Source organism: Orycteropus afer, unplaced genomic scaffold (genome assembly GCF_000298275.1).
Source record: "Orycteropus afer afer isolate SDZICR_OR568_19922 unplaced genomic scaffold, OryAfe1.0 scaffold00007, whole genome shotgun sequence".
Lineage (NCBI taxonomy): Eukaryota > Metazoa > Chordata > Mammalia > Tubulidentata > Orycteropodidae > Orycteropus > Orycteropus afer.
Genome location: NW_006921594.1, coordinates 6,161,094 through 6,179,251, shown reverse-complemented (window position 1 = coordinate 6,179,251; position 18,158 = coordinate 6,161,094). Strand labels below are relative to the sequence as shown.

The following is an 18,158-nucleotide window of genomic DNA, read 5'->3' as shown; positions in this document are numbered from 1 at the left end:
AAAAGCATATGCACATGCCAAAATGAAAACTTCTTTACAACTAAAGCCCATTTAGCCAGATGTCATATTTAAACATTCCATTTCTGTGAGCACAAACACACTGAAGACCATACAGGGCACTAGCAATCAAACCACATGATGGTGCCTTAACAGCCCCAGAGGAGGTAGTTCTTGGCTCCATCAATCCCAGTCAGCACTAAATCCCCAAAAGAGGAAAGCCCCATATGGTGTCTTCAGGAGATGCTACCAGCACTGGGTAAGGTCTGGGTCACTACTGTTGTGTTCAACTGCCAGGGACAGCAGCCCCTGTGGATGGCCCATACTCACTCATTGCCCCAGTCAAGGCGGGCAGTAATGTGGCGCTTCACATCCTTCATGCGATCGTGGGTAAGGTGGCCCACCAGCACCTGCCGCCGCAGATCCAGGATTTCATTCATGATGTGCCACAGCCGGTGGAAGAGATCACCTTCATTCCTCTAGAAAATAAGGAGACAGGGAGATTTGGCTGTCACTCCCCATACTGAGTAGTGGGGTAAACAAAGAGGAAGGAAAGGAGACAACTGTAGTGATGGCCATGCGCCTGTACAGAGGGTCTGCTTTAACAGACTCACCTGAGTGCTCTGTCACTTCTCACTTTTCACTCATGTTACACCTTTCCACGTAAGTCATTATAAGGATATTGTAACAGAACACTCTTATAATTACCTGTTCAAAGTCTGTGTTCTCCGCTTGGCTGTAAGCTCCCAATAACCATGGCTGTGTCTGTCTTACATAGCCCCAGTAGCCAGAGAATGAATGAATGAATGCTTTGCTTTATAGGTATGTTTGTGTGTGTATGTGTGTGAGTGTGTGTGTTTTGTTTTGTTTTGTTTTTTGTGGACCTCAAAGGATGGGATCTGTTGACATCACTCAGAACAATAAGCAGAGAAACCAAGAAACCTTTGAGGAAGTCAGTAGTCAGAAAAAAGATTCATTTGAACAAAAGAAATGACTTAAGGAAGGTTATAAAATAAATCAAACCTGATGCAGCAAAAGAGAGCGCCAGCCTCCTTTTGACCTGACTGTCACAGTGAAGAAGTCATGTGCCCTGCTCCTAGGGAAGGCATGCTGCAGTTAGCTGTTGAGTAGGATGGTTTTTATTTTCTAATACTGTCACTCTAGTACTTATGTTCAAGAGAACGTTGAGATGAGAAAGAAGCAGGAGCTGTATACAAATGAGAACCAGCTGCTGAGCCTCCTGCTGTAGGGAAGGCAAACCTGGGCGGCAGGGGCATTGACCTTCTGCAGGCCTGACCAGCATACTTGCCCTAGGAGTGCATAGTAACAGGTAACATCTGGTGTGACACTGAGTCATAATACTATGATAGAAACTGGATAGGTACGAAGACTATATAAGAATGTGAAAAATGCTTTTGATCTAGTGTGAAATAAAAAAAGTAGGGTATAATGTTAAACACTTGATTTAACCAATATCTAAAAAATCCTGCAACATAAAAGACATGTAACAAAAGTTAATAGCAAGTACTTTAGTGTTTTAGAAAATGGTTAAGTTTATTTGCCTTAAAACCGAAATAACACAGGTTTTGGCAATAGCAGATCAAAATTTAGATTCTGGCTTTACTACTTAGTGTAAGTTTTTGGATTGATGAACAATTGAACCTCCTTGATAAGATGAGAGAGTAAAAATTATCTGGCAAAGACCTAAATAACATGTAAACCACCCAGTCCAGGGCTGGCATATCAATTAAAAGACGGTGGTTATATTTTTCCTAAACTTTCTGTGGCTATATTATATTTTTAATTAATTGTAAAGAATACTATTTAGGCCCTTGCTAATAAGATTAAAAAGAACTAGTATTTCTCCAGCCATGTGCTACCATGCTAAATGTTCTCCATATATTATCTCATATATTGCCCCCAACTTACAAGATACTATTGTCTTCATCTACCATGTTCCAGTGGAGAAGCTAGGTGCCTTAAAACAGTTGCATAAGAACATGGACAGTATCTTGGACACACTTAAGCATGACTCACTTGAAGCAAAACATCAGGCACACACAAATCAAGAGATACCAAAAGGTCTGAAATGCCCAAGGTGGCTTCCATCGTAATCTCAAAAACTAAAATTACATTGGTTCCTAATAGAATTGACTGCCATACCAGCAACCAGGCAAACTTTTTAATACTTTGCTCTCATTACTCAGGACACCAGTAGGAAAGGAGGGTACTCCTAGAGTTTATAGCAGATACATTTTCAAACCAATTGTGTCCTTGAAAATAGATGCTTGCAACCTCAAAAGCAGGCAAAAATAACTAGATAAGGCAGTGTAAAGAGGAAATTCAACTTTGTTACCCATAAGAGCTACATAAAAGGAAAAATGCTGGTGCTTCAGTTTGTCTAGTGGATGATGTGTGCACTGTCATTATCTTTATAACTCTCTTAAATTGGCTATACAGTGGTTTGAACCTTTCAGATAGGTTTCCCCCACCACCACCACATTAGTGCCACACACACTGTTATTTTAACTGAAATTATACTTGGATTTTTTATTCTTTTCAACCCAAATTTTTTAAAAAAGAGAGACTGAGATGTCCTTAAAAAGAGACTTAGAAACCCAGAGCCCTTGAGGTCACAGTTATACTGGCTTTGTATTTATCTTATTCCAGCAAAGCTTAGATTCTGCTTTTCATCTAAAATTGTCTTGTGGGTTTTAGTAGCAAGTACTAAAACTATATTGTTTGATAATTTCTACATTCTACTGGATCATCTTTCTTTGGAATAGGCACCACCAGTTCCAAGAAGAGAGCCACGGTGGAGACAATCCAACCAAAAAGGTTACATGAGTAACTTTTAAGATTTTCGTGGTGCGATGAAATAGCCTATTTCATTTCATATGTAACAGGCAACAAAAACCTGTCATTGTGTGCCAATGCCCTCAATCATTCAGATTCTCTGACAGTCTGTTTGCAATCGTTCTGTCAGGATAAGTACAGTACACCTCTGTATTTTGAACTTATCCCTTCCAATGATTAAGCTATTCAATTGATTTCTTTGAAAAGGAAAGAAGAAATAGAATTCATCTTCCTGGAAAGTTAGTACCTCCCAACTTCAGCATAGATAATGGTTCAGAATGAAGGCAAGAAACTCTCATCAGAATCCCAGCAGAGTCACCTTCTGATGCCTTAATCTAGAGGAAGTGCTTCGGTCTCTGTGGATCATTTTCCTCATGTGTAAGCTGGAAATGGCAATAGCTATTATTTCATTGCATGGCGGTTGAACCAAATGAGATACTACATGTAGAGGACTTCCCATGGGTCTTGGCACATCTATGTGTCACCATGTGATTAGTTACAATAAATAAGAAAATAAATGCATACATACATACTCCCAAAACACTGATTCCCCTTCCCCTGAGAAATATTCCTTTCTCTAGTATATTATGAATTTTCACATTGATTCTGGCTAAGAAGTCTATCATTTACAGTATACCTAAATTATTTCTAGAACTAGAATATCATGTAATAAAATTGAAAGCTAGCATTATGTTGAAAGTAAGTTTCTTTCCCTCTGATAAATCATAACATTCAGCAAGTCTAACACTCTCCATGTAAGCCATTCTATTTGACAAGAAGCCAGAAAAATTATCTTCTACATTCCTGAGGTATTATAAAAGAACTTATAAAACGTTTGCTTGGCAATCTGGGATTACAACAAGACTATGTCTTATTAAGATGAGTGTCCCTAATTCCCTGAGGAGGACAACTGACTTAATGCAGGTGCTCAGATAATGTTGGTGTTAGATGCTGTCAAGGCGACTCAGACTCATGACAGTCCTGGTATACAGAGTACCGTTGCTTAATTGGGATTTCAAGGCTGTGACCTTTCAGAGGCAGATTGCCAAGCCTGTTTCGCAAGGAACTTCTGGGACCTTGGGCTGTTGGTGGTGTTTGAAGCACCAACCTTTTGGCCAGTAGTTGAGTGCTTAACAATCTGTAACACTCAGGGACATTGAGATGTTGTTATTCTTAGGTGCCGTATTAGTCAATGTTTATGCGCGCTCGGCTAGAAACAGAAAGTTGGTGGTTCGAACCCACTCAGTAGCTCCATGGGAGAAAGACCTCATGACGTGCTCCTGTAAAGATTACTATTGCTGTCAAGTTGATTCTGAATCACAGGGGCCCTAAAGGACAGAGGACAACTGCTCTACAGGGTTTCCAAAGTTGTAATCTTTACGGAAAAAGACTGCCACATCTTTCTCCCATGGACTGGCTGATGGGTTTGAACCACTCACCTTCTGGTTTGCAGCTGCACCACCAGGACTCTCCAAAACCTTGTGAGCAGTTCTATTCTGTCACATAGTGTCTCTATGAGTAAAAATTGACTCCAAAGCACTTAACAATAATAATTCATGTTCAGCTATTTCTTATGACCCTTCTCAACCAAAACAATTAATGTTATTAAAAGTTACTTACCACATACAGTTGCTTCCACATTGTGCCCCAGTCTCTTAAAGTTGATGTCATTTCTGTGATAACTGAATCTTCAGTGGGAATAACCATTTCAAACTGTCTGTAAAATTAAGAAAGAAAAATAAAGTTCATATGCAAATATTAGAGACAACAGCTGTATTTTAAATATTCTAATAGATAAACTTTGCAATGTTCAAATTCCCCATGAGAACAATTAAGTGTTCTGAAATTCTCATTCTTCACAACATTATCTATAATTCATTATAATCCACACAGCTGAGTATCTCTGCGTAGTTAATAAAACACATCTCTCTGGTACTATCTGCTTCTAGCTGAGACTTACCTGACATCAACAATGATATCCCTCATCTCATATCCTAGTCTGAATCTGGCTTGAATTTTCTAGCAGTTTCCTGTCGATGTACTGCTCCAACCATTTTTTAAATTATTTTCAGCAAAATTTTACTTGCTTGTATTATTAATGATATTGCCTGATAAGTTCCACATTCTACTGGATCATCTTTCTTTGGAACGGGTACATACGAATCTCTTTTAGTTGGCTGACCAGGTAGCCATCTTTCAAATTTCTTGGCATAGAAGAGTGGGTGCTTACAGTGTTGCATCCTTTTGTTGAAACATCTCAATAAGTATTCCATCAATTTCTAGAGCTGTGTTATTCGCAAATGCCTTACATGCATCTTGGACTTCTTCCTTCACTATCATTGGTTCTTGATCATATGCTGAAATGATTGAAGCAATTCTTTTATGTATGGTCATTTTGTGTATCCCTTTCATATTCTTTTAATGCTTTCTGTGTAATTCAACATTTTGACCATAGAATCCTTCAATATTGCAACTTGAGCCTTGAATTTTTCTTCAGTTCTTTCCACTTGAGAAACTTCGAGCATGCTCTTTCTTTCTGGTGTTCTAACTCCAAATCTTTGCACATTTCCTTACCATACTTTACTTTATCTTCTTGAGCCACTCTTGGAAATCTTCTATTCAGCTCTTTTACTTCACCATTTCTTCCATTTGCATTAGCTACTCTACACTCAAGAGCAAGTGTTAGAGACTCTTCTGACATCCACTTTGGTATTTTCTTTTTTAAAAAAAAAAATAATAATAACCTTTTACTTTCTTCATGTATGATGTCCTTGATGTCATTCCACAACTCCTCTGTGTTTGGTCATGTATCAACTCTATTTTTAAGATAGCTTCTAAATTCAGGTGAGATATATTCAAGGTTATATTTTGGCTCTCATGGACTTGTTTTAATTTTCTTCAGCTTCAACTTGAACTTGCATATGAGCAACTGATGGTCTGTTCCTCAGTTGGGCCCTGGCCTTGTTCTGACTCAAGATATAGAAGTTCTCCATTGTCTCCACAGATGTAGTTGATTTGATTCCCGTGTATCCCATTCAAAGAGGTACACATGTATAGTCGCTGTGCATGTTGAGAAAAAGGCATTGCCAATGAGTAAGTCATTGGTCTTGCAAAATTCTATCATGTATTTCTGGTACTGTTCTACAACAAAGGCCATGTTTTCCAATTAATGATTCTTCTTTGTTTTCAACTTTCGCATTCTAATCACCAGTCATTACCAATGCATCTTGATTGCATGTATGATCGATTTCAGCCTCCACAAGTTGGTAAAAATCTTCAGTTTCTCCATCTTTGGCATTAGTAGTTGGTGCATATATTTAAGTAATAGTTGTGTTAACTGGTCCTTCTTGTAGGTGTACAGATACCCTATCATTGACAGAACAGATCCTAAAATGTTCTTTTTGATGATAAATGTGGCTCCAATCCTCCTCAATTTGTCATTCCCAGCATAGTACACCATGACTGTCCAATTCAAAATGGCCAATAACAGTCCATTTCAGCACACCAATGCCTAGGATATTGATCTTTAGGCACTCCATTTCATTTTTTTATGATTTCCAATTTTTCTAGATTCATACTTCATATATTCCACAACTGATTATTAATGGATATCTGCAGCTGTTTCTTCACATACTGAATTGACTGGTGCCACATCAGCATATGAAGGTCCCCAAAGAAGGGGAATTCCAGAACACTTAATTCTGTTTATGCAGAACTTTTACATAGACTAAGAGGCACGTCATTCAAACAGAACAAGCAGATTTACTGCATGGTTTAAAATCAGGAAAGGTGTGCATCAGGGATGTATCCTTTTACCATACTTATTCAATCTGTATGCTAAGCAAATAATCTGAGAAGCTGGACTATATGAAGAAGAATATGACATCAGGATGAGAAACCAAAACCAAGCCAAACTCACTGTCGTCAAGTCGGATCCCACTCATAGCCACCCCTCCTTGGGTTTCTGAGGCAGTATCACTATGGAAGTAGATTGCCCAACCTTCCTTCTAAGGAGTGGCTGGTGGGTTTGAACTGCCAGCCTTCTGGTTAGCAGTGCCACCAGAACTCGCTCAGGATTAGAGGAAGACTCATTAACAGCCTGAGATATGCAGATGACACAATCTTACTTGCTGAACGTGAAGAGGACTTGAAGCACCTATTGATGAAGACCAAAGACTATAGCTTTCAGAGTGGATTATACCTCAACCTAAAGAAAACAAAACCCTCACAACTGTGCCAATAAGCAACATCATGATAAATGGAGAAAAGATTAAAGTTGCCAAGGATTTCATTTTACTTGGATTCACAATCAACACACATGGAAACAGCAATCAGGAAGTCAAACAATGTATTACATTGGGCAAATCTGCTGCAAAAGACCTCTTTAAAGTATTAAAAACCAAAGATATCCCTTTGAGGACTAAGATGAGCCTGACCTAAGCCATGGTATTTTCAATTGCCTCATAGGCATGTAAAAGCTGGACAATGAGTAATGAAGACTGAAGAAGAATTTATGCACTTGAATTCTGGTGTTACCAAAAACCAAACTCACTGCTGTCCAGTTGGATACGACTCCTAGAAACCCCTCCTTGGGTTTCTGAGTCAGCATCACTACAGAAGTAGATTGCCCAATCTTCCTTCCAAGGAGGGGTGGTGGGTTTGAACCGCCAGCCTTTTGGTTAGCAGTCAAATGCCTTAGGCACTACGCCACCAGAGCTCCCATTCTAGTGTTGGCAAAGAATATTAAATATACCATGGAATATAAAACAAACAAACAAATGTGTCTTGGAAGAAGTACAACCAGAATGCTCCTTAGAAGTAAGGATGGTGAGACTTTATCTCATGTACTTTCAGTATATTATAAGGAGGGACCAGTCCTTGGAACAGGACATCATGCTTGGTGAAGGAGAGGGTCAGTGAAAAAGAGGGAGACCCTCAACAAGATAGACTGACACAGTGGCTGCAGCAATGGGCTCAAATACTGCAACAATTCTGATGATGATGTGGGACCAGGCAATGTTTTGCTCTACAGTACTTGCTATGAATCAGAACTGAGTCAATGGCTCCTAACAATAACAGTAACAGATAAACTAGGAAAGAAAGCCTCTTCTTTTTTCTGGTTCTGCATATAGTAATCAGGCCCTGATTGTGAACTTGCATGAGGAATGCTATGTGGGTTCTGACAATATAATACCAAAATAAGCAACTTTATCCAGATCAAAGGAGCTCTGATGGCATAGTGGGTAAGGCATTTGGCTGCTAACCAGAAGGTCAGCAATTCAAACCCATCAGCTTCTCTGTGGAAGGAAGATGATGCAATCTATTTCCATAAAGATTTACAGCTTTGGAAACCCAATGGGAGTCACTATGAGTCAGAACTGACTCAGTGGTTTTTTTTTGGGGGGGGGGGCGGTGGTTATCCAGATCAAGTTGGTGCAGTGTGGTAGAGAAGAAATAATGTCAGAAAAGTTCTGCTCCAGACACAGTTTGACCATTAGGCAGCAACTCATTTAACCTCTCAGGTCCCAAAGCCCTCATCCATAAAATGAGGTCACTGGGATACAAAAACTTTGAAGTCTCTCAAGTGCTATGATCACAGGACTCAAAGTGAATGAAACACTTGTTCAATCATCAGGATATGATGGCTACACAAGGCAAAAATCCAGACCAGCTCAATGTTCTAAATAACTAGATACTGAAACAATTAAATACTCCCATAACTGCATTAACACTGCCTTTTTATTATTTGTAAACGGGGTCATGAGAAATGATTAGTACAATTAAAAATGTTATCATCCATTGTAAAGCTTATCAAGGTCTTAAGACAAAAGTAATTTTTGAACATCTATTTCAGAATGTTCCTATGATTAAGGTAATATATTATTCCAATATGCCCTGTCAAATAGAAAGTCCTCTGTCCAAGTCAGAAACTGTACTTGAAAAAGTCACCTGAACATCTAATAGGGTTTTATGGTGGTTCTGATATTGAGATAATAAGAATATCGGGAAAACCATGGAAGATTCAATTGTCCTTTGTATCCTATCTTTAAGGAGCTCTGGTGGCACAATGGTTAAGTGCTTGGCTACTAACCAAAAGGTTGGTGGTTCAAACCTACAGCAGTGTAGTAAACTACATAGTATGACTTTTCGAGCCATGATGTTGTTGTTGTTGTTGTTATGTGCCCTTGAGTTGGACCCGACTCATGGCGACCACCTCTTGGGTTTCCAAGGCAGTATCACTACAGAAGTAGATTGCCCAGCCTTGCTTCCTTCAAGTGGCTGGTGGGATTGAACTGCCAGCCTTCTAGCTATAGTCTTTGTAAATTCCATGGTGGAATTTGCCATGAGCAACTAAGCAGCTTCTGATTGTTAAAGTTATCCACCTGGGGTATTTCTGTTGAGAGCAGCACGAAGTAATTTTCTGGGAGGTTTGTTCTCTCTCTCAGGTGTGTGAAATTCTGGTGTTGGGATTGGTTGATTTTGCCACTCTGCCAGGCTTAAAGCAAGCCCTCCTAGAGGCAGGGGGAAAAAAAAAACTCACTGCCGTCAAGTAGACTTTGACTTATAGCGACCCCTCCTTGGATTTCCAATGCAGTATCTCTATGGAAGCAGAGTGCTCAATCTTCCTTCTGAGGAGTGGCCGATGGGTTTGAACCACCAGCTTTCTGGTTAGCAATGAATGCCTTAGACACTATTCCACAAGAGCTCCTCCTAGAGACAGACAGGAGGAATATCTCTCATTATTGGCTGAGAGTACAATCCATTACTGAAAGATAAAGGCATGAGGCAGAGTGGCAGACACAGAGGCAGAGGCCAGGCCCAAAGGCCAAGAGCCACAGAGGTGCATTTAAGGGCACAGCACAGGGGAAACTGTCCTAACCAAAGAATTGAATCCTGAGTGTGTTCCTGAATTTGAGTTGTAGCCCGTTGCTTCCCTAATAAAACCCCATATCTGTGAGTGATGTCTGCGAGTTCTGCATGGCCACTGCAACAAACTGTCGAGTCTAGCACAGAGGTAGTGAGTGTGGTGGAAGGGACGGTTGGTGTCAGGGTTGGTGACAGGGCTGGAGAGAAGCAGCATGTCTGGCCTTGCAGGAATAGGCCTTGGGCTGTTGATAGTGATTCTGTCCTCCTCTTGTAGAGTTGGGAGCTCACTCTGGTGGTGTACTGCCTAAGGCATTTGACTGCTAACCAGAAGGCTGGAGGTTCAAACCCACCAGCTACTCCTCAGAAGGAAGACTGGGCAATCTACATCCCTAGAAATAATGCCTCAGGATCCACTCAACAGCAGTGAGTTTGGTTTTTGGTTTATTCTTGTAGGGCTAGAGGAAGTCAGAGGAATAGGTCTCCCTGCCCCTTTAGCACCTACCCAGCAGCTCCGCAGGGGAAAAACCTGGCAACTGCTCCTGTAAGGATCACAGCCTAGAAAACCTTTTGGGGTAGTTCTATTCTGTCCAATGGGGTTCACTGAGTTGATAACATCTCAGCAGCATCTAAGAACAATAGCTTATGTTTGGCTATCTTATCCTGGCCTATCTTTTGACATCCATAATGTCTTTTATCTCTGATTTTTTTAAAAAATAATAATTATTATTATTATTATTTGCAAATTAAGGTAATTAAGTGGTTTCTATTACCCTTGCTCCTCAAAGAATTGTCACCAACTATATTGACAGGAGTTACTTTCCTTGAGTGTATTTTTCTCAAGAACAACATCTAATATGGAGAAGGTAATACCATATGAGACACTGAACCAGGTCATTCAGATGATCAAGGGAAAATTATGTCTTAACATGAGGCTAATAATTGCTCGGTAGTTCCTTTTTGATGTTATGTCTGAAGTGTGTATCATCATCATCTGTAAAGTGTCTTGGCTGTAAGTTTAAGAACTAAAATCTTCCCTTAATTTCTTCACCAAAGGAGCTTTGTCTCCTCATTTCATACTACTGCAAAAATGACTGCTGTGAGTATTTTCCTTCTTTCCAGAGCTTAAACACAGATGAAAATAGGAAACTGAGATTTAAAACTAGAAATACATGTAAATAGTAATGTATGAATTATGACATAGAACCTTTTAATAAGTCTACATATGACATCTTCAAATCATAGTAAGTTTATGCTCTTTTTAAAGTAGCTGTTGCAATTTAAATGATGAACATTTGGAGATGGAGATAATAACATAATCCTAAGCAAGGTCAAGGAGAGAGTAAGGAATTTCCAGGGAAACTAAACATCCTACTTAACATTTAAACCTCAGGAGGAATTAAACACTACAGAAGTGGTCTCATTGTTCACAAACTATAATTTAAAGACCCCATCAGCCCTACTTGCTCCAAAGAACCAGGGGGAAAAAAAAACATAATGACAATTCCATGCCTGGGAAGTTGATTTGGTTTTTTTCCAATAAAGATGTAAGCTTTTAGGAAGAACAAAATTGCCATTTTAAGCAAGCCAACTGTTTTCTATTAACCATATCAAAACCAAAACCAGCATTCCAACAGTCTGTTTTAAGTAGCTGCTCCTGAAGTCCTATTTTATTCAGATCATCTGGGATGCACTTAGCACCTACTTCACCCTGGTAGGCTAGTCATCAGGCTGCTAATCCACTTAATGTGAGGCATGTAATACCCAGGTTCCAAAGAGCTTCTTCTCTGGCAAAGTAATCACCTGGCAATGCAGTCAGTGTTGCTGGGTACCTGGAAGTAGATTCGGACTCATAGCAACCCCACGTGACAGGGTAAAACTAACTGCCCCACAGATTTTTCGTGGCTGTAATCTTTATGGAAGCAGATCATTAGGTCTTCTTCCACAGAGCCACTGGGTGGGTTCACACATCAACCTTTCTTTTGCTTAGTGGATGAGTGCTTAACCATCTGTGCCACCAAGGCCCCTGAAGAAATACCCCTTAAGAAATAACGCCCTATTTTCCCAGCCCTGGATAAACACTAATAATAACTAGTAACCTTTGTCTGTTTATATTTGCCTATTCTAGATAGTTCAGATAAGTGGGATCATACAGTATTTATCCTTTTGCTCTGACTAATTTCATTGAAGGAGCTCTGGTAGTGTAGTGCCCAAGGCACTTGACTGCTAACTAGAAGGCTGATGGTTCAAACCCACCAGCCACTCCTCAGAAGGAAGACTGGGCAATCTACTTTCATAGGGATACCGCTTCGGAAACCCAAGGAGGGGTCGCTATGAGTCAGGTCCAACTTGACGGCACATAACGACAGTTTCATTGAGTATAATGTTTTCAAGGTTCATCCATGTAACAATCACCTAGAGTATGGGCCTTCAAATGGTTTTAGGCTAAAGTTTATTTTCCACTTAACCCTTCTAAGAGAGAGAAAGAGCTTTTTGAGCTAATGCAATGAATTTGGGCTTCTATCCTATTAAAAAAGAGTCCTGGTGGTCCATTGTTAAATGCTTGGCTGCTACCTAAAAGGTCGGCAGTTCAAACCCACCAGAAGAAAAGACCTGGCAATCTGCTCCCATAAACAACACAACCTAGGAAAACCTGTGGGGCAGTTCTACCTTGTCCCACAGGGTTAACGTGAATTGACATTGACTCGACGGCACAAAACAAGAGGCCTCCTAAACTGTGAGAAAATGAATTTCTGCTTGTTAAAGCCACTCACTTGTGGTATTTCTGTTAGAGCAGCACTAAGAAACTTAGACAAGGTAAAACTTCCAGTGGCTGCAACGATGCTTGAAATCATCTTTGCTACAATTCCATCCTCTCTTCAGCTGGAGAGCAACATGGGGGCTGGATAGCCCTTTGCTCTGGAGAATTGAGGGGGTGAGCATTGAGTTCAGGGCAAAGGAAGCAAAGAGGTCTAGGCTGCATGGGCCTGCCCAGGTCAACACTTTAAGGGACGGGGATAAAGACCCTTGAGTTCCCACATTACCTGGGATGGAAAGGTCAGGACAAAGACTTCGTGTTCGGCTGAAGTGTCTTTTGGAATGTTCTCTAGTTTACCTGAGGGAAGCCGGAAAGCATCAAGCCCACCCAGTGGGAGAACTCTAAGAGGAGTGACAACTGTGCTCAGCTCACTTTTGCTAGATATAGCTGCATAGTATTTCTGAAGAACATACAGTTACCTAAAAAATTCACAATGGAAAAAGAAGGGGCGGTTTGTCCTGTGGTTCTATTGTTGCTGAACTGGGTGTTCTTTGATAAGTTACTTAAACCCTCAAAGCACCGGTTTTCCCATGTGTAGACACTTCCCATTTGTTAGTAGCTACTCTATGGGATTGTTATGAAGATCAGAGAAAAGGTCTGTAAAGCTCCAGTAAAACAAACATAAAAACAAACCAGTTGCTATCTAGTTGATTCTGACTCATGAGGACTCCACGTGTGCATGTTTTCAAGGTTGTGACCTTTCGAGAGTAGACTGCCAGGCCCTCCTTACAAGGCATCTCTGAGTATGTGCGATCCACCAAGTCTTCTGCTGGTAGTCAACTGCTTAACCATTTGCACCACACAGGGACTTGAAGCCCCAGTAAGAGGCCCTTGTTATTATTAGTAATAGTATTAGCAATCATAATTAATAGCATTAAAATTAAATATCACTGTTTGAAATAATTAATACCAATAGAAGGCTGGTGGTTCAAATCCACCAGCTGCTCGTCGGAAGGAAGGTTGGGCAATCTACTTCTGTAGTGATAACGCCTTGGAAACCCAAGGAGGGGTCGCTATGAGTCGCATCCAACTCGACAGCAAATAACAAAAATAATAAAAACAATATTGCTTGAACTGACTTATATATATATAAGACAAAGTATAATAAACTCCAAGATTCTTCAAGTTAGTTCTATTCATAAAGTGACCAGAAAAACAAAACCCAACTCACTGTCGTATAGTCACATCCAACTCATAGTGACCCCTCCTTGGGTTTCCAAGGCGGTATCGCTATGGAAGTAGATTGCCCAACCTTCCTTCCGAGGAGTGGCTGGTGGGTTTGAACCTCCAACCTTCTGGTTGGCAGTCAAATGCCTTAGGCCCTACACCACCAGAGTTCCTATTCATAAAGTAAAGACTCAAAGTATTTATACCAGATTCTCAGCCACCCGTAGAAGTTTTTCCACTGAACTTAGTTAATACTCTATCTTTATCAAGAAGAGATACAAGAATCAGCCATTTGAATAATGTCCTTCAACTTTTCCAGTAAAATTCAAATCTGAAGAGATTTTACTATCCTTTAAAATTAGTCTTAAGAATTACCTGTTAAATAGGTAGACATAAGTATTGATTTGGGTGAAGAGAAGGGCAGTGTACCAAACGTGAGTGATCAACATGGTGGCTTTGAGGAAGAGAAAGACATAGAAAGGTACATGGAAGGTACAGACAACAAAGATGAAAACTTTTGCACATACAGTACTGAATTGTCAGTGAAAGCAAACATGGGTATATGGGTGGATAGATGGGTGGACAGGCTGAACTATTAGTTTTCATTATATCAAGTTAAAAACAAAAAGAATTCAAATAATAAATTGCTATTTAAGGGAAAAAATGTATTTCTAAGGCTTCTAAGGCTGAGTCAATATTCCTGTCATAAAATGAAAATTATGCAATGATCCAACACACATCCCTCGAGACAATGGCATCAAATGTTTATGTCTGAATCTGTGGTCCATTTATAATAAATGATTGGCTCATGTCAATCATGTAATCAGCAAGTTCTACTATTTTAACTTATGGTATCTTTTTGGATGATAGCTACTTTGAGTCCTTTTGGAAATAGATTAGAAAAATCTCAGAAATCTGTAAGAAATCCTAGATAACCAGTGAGCTCAACTAAACGAACTATCATATCAATTAATCCCTGAAGTAGAATGATGGCCTTGTGAAGCGGTCACACGCCAAGGATATGTGATTATGCCCATTTAGAGAAAAGAACTCAGGCTTGGCTTCTTCTAATCAGTGGTCAATCTAGGAAATTCCTGGGTTTTGAGACTATATGACTTAGCACCTAATGGTCTGACAGCCATGCGTCCTTAAGTAGCAAGAAACAAAAAACTCCTGCTTAAGGTGAGGTTGTTTTCATGATCTGTGGACAAGAGACCTCAGTGCCCTAGATCCTGCTGTGTCCAGTGCACAAATGGTCCTTTAATTCTCTCCATCAACTGCCTTAGTGCCATATATCTTTACCAAACAACCCAGGCAATGGTATGATCTTCTATAGTTCATTTTTCAAGACAACTGCTAAGTCTTTCAAACTCCAAAATAAGCAATGGTCTTGTGATAATCCTTCAACTATTAATAAAATTCATTTCTTACCCTTTGTTCTTTACACAGGCATTTTTCAAGTGAACATAGCTGGAAGGAAATATACCCTGGAAGGGAAAACAAAAGATTATGGGGATAGCTGTCTGTTAAGGCAGGCTTAGCTTCTTAAGTCATATGCATAAAACACAGCCACAGAGCTATAATACGAGAAATAGGAAAAACATCTCTACTCATTCTGTAGGTTAGGTCTCTCCTTTTTAGTTTTCATTAGTTTACAAATTCAAAAATATTCTAAAATAATATAATTGAACAAAAATCAGATCTCATTATGAAAGTATATTCTTCATAAAACTGAAAATAAAACATTTTCAGAAATTCTCCACAAAATATTGTTATATTGAGTATTTCTCAAAATACTGAATATTTTTGAAAGACAGCTTTTTTATTTATTTTTTTAGTTGTTGTTCTTTTTCTTCTCGAAACATCCCTGTTTATATTTTGTAACATGCACCAAAAAATAACTTGCTGTAAATGTGGAGGCAATGTACATATTAAGTGTTATGGAAGATCTTTGATAAAAACACAGCAGTAATTAATCACTACGCTATCATTCAAATGGAACAAAAATTACACAAAAGAAGCCAGGCTAGTTTAAAGTCTTTTGTGGTAGGGAAATTATAGAGAGGAAATTGTTCCTTTGTTCTAAATGGGAGACTGAAAGAGACACTGAAAGGAGCATCAATTTTATTACCCATTAAGTGACAATATCCTCTGAAGGATTTTTGATGTATAATCAAATGACAAATGCAATTAAATATTGGAAAACAAATGTCATTTGAATACATTATCACCACTATGGATCCAAGTATAAAATAAAATTTAATATGCAAATTATATATACTCAACAATAATATAGAGATAAACAATTCATTTTTTTTTCTTTCAAAATTTAAATTTATCTCAATATGCTAGGATTAACAAAGAGAGTAATCTTAATTAATAAGAAAAGGTCAGAACTTGAGGTTTAATTGTTAAAGACAGAGAAAATAACAGAAGTCATAATAGATTATACCTCCCTCAAGAAAACATGTTCTAAATGAATAATTAAAATACCTAAGCTATATTTGTGTTGCCTTGCAGATGCCCAGAAACAATTTTAAGTGAGGGCTAAAGTATAAAAACAATTAAATTTGTATATTCTTGTGTGCTTCAGCCTCAACTAAAATGAATAAAATGAACTAATTCAACATAGTTGGATGATGCAGAAGGAGGTGTATTTAACAAAAAAGATTGGCAAAAGATTTAGCTTACTCACATTGTATTTTAAAAACGAGAAATAATATGCTTTTTGATCTATAATACTAATGAAGCTAGAATTAAACAAAATAATATACAAGATATATAAGAAAATGTCCAAGGATGAGGAAAGCATGGATAAGAACTAGGGAGATTAGAATAAAGCAGAAAAACGTAAGTATTACTCAGGATTGTATCAAAATCACAAGCCACGCAATGAAAGGCTACAACAGAAGTCGCATTACTTCTTACTATAATTTCTGAGGTTTACATAAAGATATAAAGAATAATAAATCTTAGTTTCTGCCTGGAATCGTAAGAAAAATGGGCTTTTTATAATTGGTTTTCCCTGACTCCAGATCCCAACCCCAGAGGGACTTTAATGTGTCGCTAAAATAAACTTATTTCTCCACACTAATATCTCACAAATGATAACACAGAAAACTTTAATACCTCGACTCAGTGTTTGCTTTGGAATGTACATTTCCCTTGCCTGGATTTTAATCTAGCTCCCTGAGAAACCAACCCTTGCAGGAAGATTTTGTTTAGATATAATGAGCTTATTAAGATCTTCCCAGTACAATTTTCAAGAGACACACAGGATTATCACTTGAGTTGCATATTTTACCTACAATCCATGTTCAAAGTAATTTCCAAAATTATGAATATCTGTATCAGACATGACATTTCAACTAGACTACTCTCTGTAATCTCAATTGTATAATGAAATAAAGTAAAAAAAAAAAAATTGTTAAAAACTATCTTTTAAAAAGTTACATAATTATGATTAGAAGTAATAATTTTTACCTTGATATTTGGGTTTTTTAAGGCAAATCCTCGGTACCAGCCTGTGGAAAAACAATCATTGTCATTTCTTTCTTCCTTTTATTTTTTTTTTCCCACAGAGCAAACTGGTTTTCCATTCAACCATACAGATACATTCCCTTTTGTGACACTCACTGCTATCCCACAACTCCACAGCACTCTTCCCTCCTCCTCCCCAAGCCCACCACTTCCCTTCCCATCCCCTCCCACCTTCCCAGCTCTATCCTAAGGCAAATGCTGCCTCCCTGATCTCTTAGGGCTGATTGTTCTAATCAGTGCATACCTTCCTAGTATTACTGCTCACTTTACAAGCCTATAGTTTGGCTGAAAGTTGAGCCACAGACATTGAGCTCAGTTCCCCACTTGAAAAGTATTTAAGGACCATAATCCTGGGGGTTCCACCAGTCTTCACCAGACCAGTAAAAGCCTGGTCTTTTTTGTAATGATGAGTTTTGTTCCACAATCATTTTCCTATTTCAATAAAACATGGTAATATTTTTAAAAATATTGTTATCAACCCAATCTTTGCTGAGGGAATTTTACCCAGCATGTAAATATTCTACGCATAAACATGGTGGAGTTTGGCATTAAACTAAACTATGTTGTTGCTGTTGTTGTTATGTGCCATCGAGTCGGTCCCGACTCATAGTGACCCCTCCTTGGGTTTCCGAGGCATCACGACAGAAGTAGATTGCCCAACCTTCCTTCTGAGGAGTGGCTGATGGGTTTGAACCGCCAGCCTTCTGGTTAACAGTCAACTGCCTTAGGCACTACACTACCAGAGCTCCCAACTAGACTATATAGTTCAAGCAAAAGAAGGTCTGGTGGTGTAGTGGCTAAAGTATTTGGTTGCTAACCAAAAGGTCAGCAGTTCAAATACCCCAGCCACTCTGTGGGAGAAAGATAAGCAGTCTGCTTCTATAATATACTTATAGCCTTGGAAACCCTTTAGGGT

The 18,158-nt window shown here is 38.9% G+C and overlaps 1 protein-coding gene across 1 annotated transcript in view; it reads right to left on the bottom strand.

Annotated features, from left to right (window-relative positions):
• DOCK4 (dedicator of cytokinesis 4) overlaps positions 1–18,158 on the bottom strand; it is a 353,512-nt gene that overhangs the window by 329,582 nt on the left and 5,772 nt on the right. Inside the window, exons 3-6 of the mRNA XM_007945030.1 lie at positions 17,186–17,226; positions 15,134–15,189; positions 4,474–4,570; positions 328–476 (exon numbers count right to left, since the gene is read on the bottom strand). Coding sequence (XP_007943221.1) covers positions 328–476; positions 4,474–4,570; positions 15,134–15,189; positions 17,186–17,226 — 343 coding nt within the window. The remainder of the gene's footprint in view (positions 1–327; positions 477–4,473; positions 4,571–15,133; positions 15,190–17,185; positions 17,227–18,158) is intronic.